The sequence below is a fragment of the Temnothorax longispinosus genome, chromosome 8 (assembly GCF_030848805.1).
Source record: "Temnothorax longispinosus isolate EJ_2023e chromosome 8, Tlon_JGU_v1, whole genome shotgun sequence".
Classification (NCBI taxonomy): domain Eukaryota; kingdom Metazoa; phylum Arthropoda; class Insecta; order Hymenoptera; family Formicidae; genus Temnothorax; species Temnothorax longispinosus.
In genome coordinates this window covers 11,759,147-11,770,280 of record NC_092365.1, presented here as the reverse complement: position 1 = coordinate 11,770,280, position 11,134 = coordinate 11,759,147, and the positions used below count along the sequence as shown (strand labels likewise).

At 44.6% G+C, this 11,134-nt stretch overlaps 1 protein-coding gene across 1 annotated transcript; it reads right to left on the bottom strand.

Moving 5' to 3' along the window:
- Positions 1 to 8,087: 8,087 nt before the first annotated feature.
- LOC139818291 (uncharacterized) lies at positions 8,088 to 11,134 on the bottom strand. Its single transcript, XM_071786911.1, has 6 exons — positions 11,130 to 11,134; positions 10,842 to 11,022; positions 10,442 to 10,703; positions 9,568 to 10,150; positions 8,975 to 9,174; positions 8,088 to 8,611 (listed from the first exon to the last, which is right to left on the bottom strand). The coding sequence occupies exons 1-6, from the start codon at positions 11,132 to 11,134 to the stop codon at positions 8,088 to 8,090; spliced, it is 1,755 nt and encodes a 584-aa protein (XP_071643012.1).

Genomic DNA, 11,134 nt, shown 5'->3' with positions numbered 1-11,134 from the left:
AACATAAATATTCTTATTCTTTCTTGTAATGTTCGATTGAACCTTTCGGCTACTCCGTTATGCTCTGGAGTATACAGTGGCGTAAATATGTTTTTTATCTTTTTTCTTTCCAGTACTTCTCTAAACGCACCTCCCGTGAACTTCTTGCCTTGATCTGACTTTACGTAGCACAGTTTTTTTTCTTTTCCTAGTAAAGGACCCCGCACACATCACAGGGAAAATTGGCCATCCGTCGAATTTGCTGAAAATTTAGTATGATGTAGTTCATGTCGTCCTGATCAAAAGTCATAATGGGCCCGAGGTCAAAGAATGGACAGTTTCCGAGATACGTGAGGTCAAAGGTCAATAATAGTGCCTCATTCGAAAATTCTATTCTTTGTGTATATCCGCACGTGAGCAATGTTGTTGTGTGCGTATGTACCATTCTACGTATGTGTGTGTGAGCGCCTGGTTTGATATATGGTAATATTAATATGGCAATATGGCCACCTACGAAACTAATGCACGGATCGAGATCAAACTTGGCCAGCGTGTTCACCGTCAAAAAAGGGTTTTATTTTTATTTAAGCATGCGTACCATAAGCATATTACCCTCACTGACATTATATTGCCATCTGATCTCATACTCTTCGGTGTGACACAATGGCAGAGTTTCAAGATTGGTGATAGCTAATGAAGACAAGATCGGTTGATGATCCAGCCAATGAAGGCAAGATCGGTTGGTGATCCAGCCAATGAAGGCAAGATCGGTTGGTGATCCAGCCAATGAAGGCAAGACCGGTTGCTCTACTCGCACAAAGCATCTTTCCAACACATTTTTAACGTTTTGAAACAATTAAAAAGATTCCTTAATAGTGTGCAGTTTCTTATTACATTTACAATAACAAAAGTTCTAATTTTATTTTTATTTTGGTACGTATCTATAATTAATAAATATTAATTTTACAAATAAAGAAATAAAGTAATAATTAAAATAAAAATATATATAGCATCAGAGAGAAGGCTTTTCTCTGAGTGTACATAATATAAAGTATTCAATAAACTTACGGTTAAGGTGACTCTTAAAAGATGCCATAGTTTGGTCATGACTGGGTAAAGATGGCCGTCTGCTCTCATCCCCTCTTCTATCAAATTGAGTTCACGTTAATCTTACGGAGTTAGCAATATTTAGTTATAGAAATCTGTGATTGTGTGATCAATTCGTTAATTTACAAAGTCAGAGGCTTTTTCTCGTCAACATTCTGACATTATTCTGTAGTCGGCAACTTGAGGATCTCGCGTGTCAAAATAAATAATAATCAAAACAAATAAGATACAAGTCAGACGTCAAGAAATGAGACAGCATAATATCCCCATGTGTTCGATCTATATTATCGAAAGCGTTAGAATTAGGCAGTGCCTACTTGTATTGTCACCGTTGTACGGAATTCAGTTTACCAAGCTCTCACCCAGACAAGACGCTCCGTTGATTGCTATAATAAAGTGACGAACATTGAGATATTTGGAGAGTTATTCCTACCTATCCTCAAGGTTATTTCCTCCCTCAAAGAAATAACATTGGTCCTTCGAGTCAGATTTACAAGTTACGTATTCCGTACGTAAATCTGGAGCACAAAATTACTCCGTTCCATCGGCAGTTCCGAGGAGCTTACAATAAGAGCAGTCACACACGGTAATGTTGAGAGCTTAATTCATTTCTCTTAACTGCAAACATTGAAATACTAAGAAATATCTCTACTCATCCCATTACGCAAGCAAGCAATTATAAATTATTGGATAAGAAGCGAGAACGAGACTCAGCTGTACACGTGGCAATGCCTCGATTGCTCATGGAATTTCGTGTATACACAAGGACGAATACACAAATAACTAACCATTTATAAGAATAACTTTACATAAGAAATCGCTCAGGTGAGTGGCTACTTCCTTGATTTCCAAAATCCTTACATATATGTGATAATTTTGATTCGAGTCGATCCATTATTTATTTTCATTGATTACTCTCATTCGTAACTCATAACAAAAAGTGACTACGGATACCTATACGTGAACTTGTAGCTCGTACAGCATAAATAAAGGCTAAATTTACTCGATTAGAATTATAGCTTAATGAATTATGTGATCAACCAAACACATAACAGAACTGAAGTTATGTTTAAATAAATATGAACCGATGTTCGGGGAATTTGATGTAGTGCAATCGAAAATATACAACCATCGAACGAGCATTGAACAAATTGAACGCGAAGCATTTGAAACCAAATATTTTCAGGTGATCTCTAGAATTAAACGTCTTACTGAGCGTGATGGAATTATTTCTGCTAATTTAGTAGGTAATTCAACGCCCGTTAATTTACCCGCAAACATGACAATACTTCAGGTGAAGTTGCCCCAGTCATTAATATACCGAAATTTTCTTCAGATTACTCAGTGGTTACCCTTCCACAACGCCTTTCCTTCTTTGGTCTACATCAATCACGCTTTAAACAATATACAAAAATTTCAATATTTGCGATCCGCATTAGTGGGAAATGCATTAAAATTTATTGAATTTATTACTGTCGCATCAGATAATTATATAATTATGCTTGGTCAACGATTGAGGAATGGTTTAACCCAGGTAACAAAATGTCTGCAATTTTGCTAGCAAGTTGCTATCAAGTCGAGCAATTAAATTGAAACTTAAACGGAACAAGCAGGTGATTTCTCAATACGTGAGCAAGATGCAAGCAAGCTTTAGCAAATTTGCAACAAATACGCTGCAACCCGCGAAAAACAGTTAAATATGAACTTAATATGGATCTTAATAAAATCTTTATTTGATTTAAATTAATACTGAATAACTGCATTTGTTTGAAATACGAGATCATTTCGAGGAGAGAAAGTGTCTATCCTGCCATCTATGGCATTTATTGCGTTACTATTGATTCCGTAAACACGCTCGAGATGGCGGACTTAGTTCCACTAGTTACTTCTCTAGCGCGCACTGTACGGCGCAGCCGTCTCCGATTCACGTGATCAGCGCGTGAAGAGGGGTGCGTGCATGCATGAGCTTGCGGCCCGGCTACCGGCGCTATTCGATTCTTTACAATTGTGAGTCACGTTTCATTATTCTGGCCTTCTGCCGTGCAAGTTTGATTTTATTCACGTAACTTCTGTGCTACTATCGTCGTTGTACCTACTAATACTTCTACAAATTATCACAAGAAGTACTTGTAATATAAGCTCAGCGACAAGGAATTACGGAATTACACGGCTTGACGAGAGGCTACCACCATTAGGGCCTTGGTACATAGAAAAACTTAAGCAGTAAAACTTAAGCAGTAAGAAATCAACGGTATGGATTCGCTACCGCTTAGGGCCGTGCCTTAAGTTCTTGACTGTGATTGGCTGATTTGCTTATTGCTTGAGTTTTACTGCTTAAGTTTTTCTACGTGCGAAGGCTTTTACACAACTTGACGAAAGGCTACCGCCATTACACAGCTTGACGAGAGGCTGCCGCCATTACACTTCTTGACGAAAGGCAACGGCAACGGCGAGTACATGGATTGTCGAGAGAAAGCGACCATTTCCTGTTTTGGTACTGAGAGATCTCCTTTTACGGAGTGCTTCCGCATAATGCGAATTTAATTATTCAGGTAACTCTTATATTTCTGAGCATGAACCATTGATCACGCCTGAGATTACGTTAGACATTCGTTTAGCGGGAGATTGCGAACGCTTGATCCCGCGTGCTGATACGATCCTTGGTTCCAGAAATCTCGAGAGATTTGCCCGTCCTCATTAAAAGGACATTAAAAGAGTGACCTTAGCTACACGATTCTGCGAGGCAGTGAAATAAACAATAATCGTACTTGTGGATTCTGATTTGAGTACTCAAATTCCTTTGCGTTCTGGTTGCAACTAAAATATAAGTAAGTAGGCATACTGTAGGGGGTTCAACCCACATGAGGCAATTGCGGCGGGTCGGGGGCACGAAGCAGAACGCGTGGGGGCCGCCGTAAGCGGTGGGCGAGGGGATGGCGTCGGCAGACGGGTGCCGCCCCTCCGTTGAGCGGTGGGCGAGGGGATAGGGGGGCCGCGAGGGGCGCCACACTGAATTTTTCCTCTCGCGCGGCGGAGCGCGAGACACGTGATCGCGGTAACCTCTCAAAGTTATTATTACAGGAAACGTGATGCGGTTATCTGCTGCCCTATTGACCCCTACATACGCCGAGCGATAAGCGCGAGACAACGCGAATTTTCTAGCACAATTTTATATTTTAACATTTACCGCTAAACATCGTTTCCGCGCGTTTATTCACGCCACCGACATGCGCGAGACGCGTGATCGCGGTTATTTGTCAAAAGTTATTCCAAGAAACGCTGCGCGGTTATTTGCTGACCTATTCACCCCGTACATCCGCCGTTGAATCGTTATCGGGGTTTGCTCGGTTCTCGCGGGCGCTATATAAGCGCGAGAGAACGCTAATCCTCGCGCAATTAAATTGTCAGTTTGAAGTTTGTGACAATTAAATATAAAAAAAATGTCGGAGGAGGATCGCCATCTCGTTGAACTCGCGACTGGTGTCGACTCGTTGGACGCGTATCGCGAGTGGGACCGATGCGAAGAGCGTCTCGCGTCTCTGCGAGAGAGATGCCGAGAGAAACCTCGCCCGACGTACACCGGAACGTTGAACTCTCTTATCGCTCGAGTGGCTCGATTGGAAGAAGCGAGAAACGCTTTGCGTCAACGTTTCGCGCAGGTGGGCGCCGGTCACGGCGAACCGAGCAGAGGATTTTTGTGGACGGAGATCGAGACAGCTTTCGACAGTCGTGTACTGACCGGTGCGGTGATAAACTGGAATCATGTCGTTCCACGACTATTTCTCGAGGACGCGAGGGACACGGTGCTCGAACAAGTAAGCGTCAATCATAAGAGACACGCGTGCTTGAAGGTCAACACAGTTTTCAATGGCGAGTTCGTCGCGGGAGCTCAAACTGCCGTCAAAAGCATCGTTACGAAAAATCGTCGACTTTTTTCTACGTCCAATTTGCGAGAGTGGTACGATAGATACGTGATCGATGCCACTCTCGCGGGTCTGAATGAGTTTCAGGAACGCGACAGTGGCTGGGCATTGTCGCGTATATTTAACCTGATGGTGAACGTGAACAAGTGCAATCTCATGCATGCCGGATGTTGGTTTAAAATACCGCGATGGATAAAGATGAAAAAAGCGGTAATCAACATCCATTCAAACGACAACGCGTGTTTCGCGTGGGCGGTAATCGCCGCTCTGTATCCTGCTAAGCGGCACCCGGAACGATGCGGATCGTATCCCTATTACGCGACGGTGCTGAATCTCGAAGGGATCGAGTTTCCTATGACTCTGAGGCAAATTTCGAGGTTCGAACGACTCAACAACGTCAATGTTTTCACCATTCAGCGGAGGGAACGGAACGACGAGATCGCTCCTTTAAAGCTGACCGATGATAAGAAAGACAGTCATGTCAATCTGTTGTATCTGTCAGATTCGCGAAACAACTCAAACGGCGGTCATTTCGTGTGGGTAAAGAATCTGTCGCGATTGGTGGGGTTTCAGTTAAGCAGGAGTAAGAACATGAAGTATATATGCGATCGGTAGGTATAAAAAAAAGAGTCGCGCAAATCAGATGTATGTGGAATGAAACAATCGTACATATTTTTTCAGATGCCTACACTACTTTTACTCGAGCGAGAAATTGTCCGTTCACAGAGTCGACTGCGGAAAGATGAACGACTGCGCCATCGTTCTTCCGAACGACGACGACAAATGGCTGTCTTTTCGCGATCACAGTAGGAAGGAGCGACTTCCCTTCGTGGTGTATGCCGATCTGGAATGCGTGTTGGAAAAAGAAGAGATAGACAACGATAACGCCAAGAGATACCCCTATTAGCATCACAAAGCGTTCAGCGTGGGATACTATCTGTGCAGCTCGTACGACGAGATCGCACCCGCGTACAGATTTCGTCGCGGCGAGGATTGCGTGTCGTGGTTTGTCAACGAGCTCAACGTTATCGCGCATCGCGCGAAGGAGATACTCATGACGAACGTGACCATGGCGGAGCTCACGCTGGACGAGACACGAAATTTTTGGAGCGCGACGAGCTGCCACATATGCGAGTGACCGTTCGAATCGCATGATCAACGCGTGCGCGATCACTGTCACTTGACCGAACATTCTAGAGGTCCCGCGCATCCGCGCTGCAATCTAAATTATAGAGACTCGTACGTTATTCCTGTGTTCTTTCACAATTTGTCCGGTTACGATCCCCACTTTATTATCAAGGATATAACTAACAGCTTCGAGGGTAGCATCAATTTATTACCGCTCACCAAAGAGACGTACATATCGTTCACGAAGAATGTAAGGGAAGGCGTTAACTGGGGAAACTGCACGAAGTTGCGATTCGTGGATTCGTACAAATTTTTCAGCACCAGCCTCGAGAAATTGGCGTCGTATCTCAATAGAAACAAGCTGAAAATCATGCGTTCGGAATTTTCAGAACTGAGCGAAAGCGATTTCAACCTGCTTACGCGTAAAGGTGTATTTCCGTACGAGTACGTCGACGGCTTCAATAAGTTGCTGGTGACTGAATTACCGCCGCGCGAGGCCTTTTACAGTTCGTTGACCGGCGAGACTGCGACCGAGATCGATTACGAGCACGCGCGGAACGTCTGGCGTTGTTTTCGCGTGGGAAATTTCGGCGAGTACAGTGATCTGTATCTTAAAACGGACGTGCTTCTCCTAGCGGATATCTTCGAAAATTTTCGCAACACCTGTATCGACATTTATGGACTGGATCCCACGCATTACTACACCCTACCGGGATACACGTGGAACGCGATTGAAGTACATTGGGGTGCGATTCGAATTGCTCACCGACATTGACATGGTAATGTTCGTGGAGCGCGGTATCCGCGGCGGTCTGAGTCAATGCTCCAACAGGTACGCGCGAGCCAACAACAAATACATGCGATCGCACGACTCTTCGCAACCGTCGACGTATCTCATGTACTTTGACGTGAACAATCTGTACGGTTGGGCGATATGCGAACCGTTGCCGTACGCGGAGTTTCAATGGTTCGACGACGCGAAGAATCTCGACGTAATGTCCGTGACGTTAGATTCCGCTATCGGTTACATCTTGGAGGTCGACCTTGCGTATCCACGCGAACTCCACGACGCTCACGCTGACCTTCCGTTTTGCCCGACGCGCGATAAGCCTCCCGGAAAACGATGCGATAAACTCTTCGCCACTCTACGCGATAAGTCGCGCTACGTACTGCACTACCGTAATCTACAGCAATGCGTGCGATACGGATTGCGCGTCACGAAGATTCACCGCGCGCTGCGATTCGCGCAATCTCCGTGGCTTCGCGGATACATAGAGCTCAATACGGGATTCAGAGCTCGCGCCAGCAACGATTTCGAGAGAGAAATTTACAAATTAATGAACAACGCGGTATTCGGCAAGACCATGGAAAACGTGCGAGATCACGTCAACGTGCGTCTCGTGACGCGTTGGGATGGGAGATACGGCACGGAGGCGATGATCGCGAAACCGAATTTTCACAGTCGAAGCGTCTTCGCGGAGGATCTGATCGCCGTTGAGTTGCGCAGGCTTCAGGTGAGGTTGAACAAACTCATCTACGTCGGTATGTGCATTCTCGAGATATCCAAGACGTGCGTCTATGATTTTCATTACGATTACATGGTGCCGTTGCATCACGAAAGGTGCAAGATAATATGTACATACATGTGCACGTGTGTGCAACTGTGCGTCCGAGGTCCGTCTCTCTTAGATGCAACACATGTATGTGTACATGCCTTTCTATATATTAATGCGCATGTCGTGCACGACCTTTCGGATGCTACGCAACATCCTCCCCCCGTTGAGAGGGTAGCGATCAACTGTCCTGAGCAGTTTTACGACCGCGTTCGCTTATGAACAAAAATGTGATTAACGTAATGGAGGTGCTTATTTGCTTCTAATGATAAATATGAAATGTTTACATTTTGGTCTCGCATCGACTAGGATGTACATCGCTATACCGTAGGTATTTTTACGCTTGTGAGGGAGTGTCGCATAATTGCTGTTCGATCGGCAATGGGCACAGGCAATTGGCAGCTCTTTTCATTTGTCCGACCGCAGTTTTGACAGTAGCTGCTCGAGTAATTCCGTCCGTGCCCGGATGCAGTTCTGTGATTCTGCCCAGCGCCCAGTGCGTGCACGGGGTGTTTTTGTCCTTTATAAGCACGACTGTCCCAATGTCGAGCTTTGGTCTATCCTTGGTCCATTTGTTACGCATTTGGAGTTCGTTTAGATATTCGAGGTTCCAGCGTGCCCAGAAGTCTTGTCGTACCTTTGTAATGTGTTGCCAGGTAGACAACCAATTGGCTGGAACAGATGACAGGTCACCCTCCGGAAGGGTGGTTAGTGGTTTGCCGATTAAGTAATGAGCAGGAGTTAACACGAGTAGGTCGTTCGGGTCGGTGGAGAGGGAAGTGATTGGTCTGGAATTTAGAATGCCCTCGACTTCGATGGTGAATGTATTTAACTCTTCGAACGTAAATAGAGAATCTCCGACTACGCGTTTGAAATGATGTTTAAAAAGCTATACTGTGGCCTCCCACAGTCCACCAAAATGTGGTGCTGCTGGAGGTATGAAGTGCCACGTTATGCGGCGTTCGCTCGCATACCTGTTTACGAGGTTTTTATGTTCCTCGGAGTTGAGTAAAACGTATAATTCCTTTAATTGGTTATTCGCGCCTACGAAATTAGTTCCGTTGTCGGAGTAGACATGCTCTGGCAGCCCACGTCTCGCGACGAATCGTCGTAATGCTGCAATAAAACCGTCGGTGGACAAGTCGCTTACGACCTCGAGGTGTACTGCCTTTATTGACATACATACAAATACGCATATGTAAACTTTAATTCGTGTTCGATTACGGTGTTTCTTCTCTTTAATGTAGAACGGACCGCAGAAATCGATACCCGTATTAGCAAATGGAATAGCTTCGCGTATACGGACCGGCGGAAGATTTCCCATTTTATATTCGATCGCATCGGCGCTGAATCGAAAACAGCGCTTGTAGGCGCGTATGACTTTCCGGACTTGATTCCGGCCATCGAGTAGCCAGAATTTCTGTCTGAGAATGTACAACGTGGTTTGAATACCCGCGTGATAATGTGTCTCGTGAATTTCGCGGATAATACTGTCCGTTAAACAATGTCGGCTTGGGAGTAGAATCGGGTGCTTTTGCGAAAACGTTAGATTCGATCTTTGAAGACGTCCCCCAACGCGAATTAAACCTTCGGCATCTAAAAACGGGTTTAAATTAATAATTTTACTTCGGTTTGTTAGATTCTTGTTTTTGATTCCTTTGATTTCTTCGGGAAAATGAGCAACTTAAAAAATTTTTAGAATCCGTATTTCAGCTTCGTTAATTTCCCTCGCGCATATCGACTCAGTGTATTTGTTCGTTGGACGAAATCAAAGACAATACGCGACGATTCTGCGTAGTTTGGAATAAGAGGAGTACCTTTCGAGTATTCCAATGTCGATAGATGTGGTTAACAAGCATGTGTTTTCCTTTAATTCGGGTATTTCGATTATTCGCGTGCTCTCGTTAGGCCATTCACCTTCGTCTTTAATCAGCCACGAGGGCCCTACAGGCCACGATTGATTTCTCAGAAAGGCATGGGGTAATTGACCCCTCGAAATCGCGTCGGCCGGATTATCTTCTGTTCGTACGTATCGCCATTCGATGGAGCTACTTATTTCTTGAATTTCTGCTACCCGATTTGCTACGTAATTTTTGAGCAAGTGAGGTGATGTCGCTATCCAGTGAAGCACGACTTGCGCGTCACACCAGAAAACCTTCTTGTCAAATGCTATCTCTAATGCGCCAATGGTTTCGCGATAGAGTCGTGCTAGCAATAACGCGCCGCAAAGTTCTAACCGTGGGATAGTGATAGTTTTTAAAGTAGCGACTCGAGATTTGGCGCATAATAATCTGCTGATAACGTTCCCGTGTTTATTCCTTGAGCGTATGTACAGACATGCTCCGTAGCCGGCGTTGCTAGCATCGCAAAATCCGTGTAATTGAATGTTGTCGTAATCTTCTATAAACAATTTACGTTCGAAAGAAATCCGTTGCATTGACTCTAGTTGCCGAACGAATTCCGACCACTGTGTATATATATGTTGCGGGACGGATTCATCCCATTGCAGTGTACACCGCCAGACGTCTTGCATGAATTTTTTCGCGTGTAATACGATCGGACCCAATAATCCCAGCGGATCGAAGATTTTCGCGATTTCCGATAAGATGCTTCGTTTTGTTATCTTCCCGGTAATCGTAATCGGATGAGCTAAATAACAGATTTTATCATCGCGCGTGCTCCATGTCATACCTAATGTCTTCAACGAACGATCTAGATTTAGTACGAAGTCCGCGTGCAGCTCGTCAGTTGATAAATCATTGACGACGCGTTCGTTGTTAGATGCCCATTGTTTAATGGGAAAACCGCCCAGGGATAATAATGCGATTAGTTCGTCTCTAATTGCTCGCGCGTCTTCGATGGTCTTGGCGCCGGATATTAAGTTATCGACATAAAAATGCTCTTTAAGAATCGCGGCGGCCCTGGGGTATCTGTGTTGTTCGTCCTCCGCGAGCTGGTGTACAGATCAAATTGCAGAAAATGCAGAGGCGGCGGAGCCGAAAGTAATCGTGTTCATTTGAAACGTCTCCACCATCTTGAACCTACGCCAGAGGATTCGATGGTATCGTCGATCGTTTTTATGTAGCAACACTTGACGATACATTTTGACTATGTCCGCGGTGATGACGTACTTATATGTCCGGAATCGTATCAGATGTAAAGGCAGTTTAGCTTGAATGGTGGGTCCTACCATTAGCATCTGATTTAATGACACCCCGTTGGTCGATTTCGCGGATGCGTCAAAGAAACTAATAATTTTGTTCGTTACCACCCTGAGATCATTTTCACAAGGGCAGATAAAGGCAATACCACAGTAGCTATGCTAAAATCTGATTATATGTACAAAATGAATACTTTATTAGGAGACGATACCACTTACTCCAT

Excerpts from the sequence above, each read along its gene's own strand:
- LOC139818291 (XM_071786911.1), bottom strand. Across the intron at positions 10,704-10,841 it reads TAGTCAAAATGTATCGTCAA|CTCGCGGAGGACGAACAACA; the intron begins GTGTTGCTACAT and ends TCTGTACACCAG. Across the intron at positions 9,175-9,567 it reads GACATTGGAATACTCGAAAG|ACAGAAATTCTGGCTACTCG; the intron begins GTACTCCTCTTA and ends GTACATTCTCAG.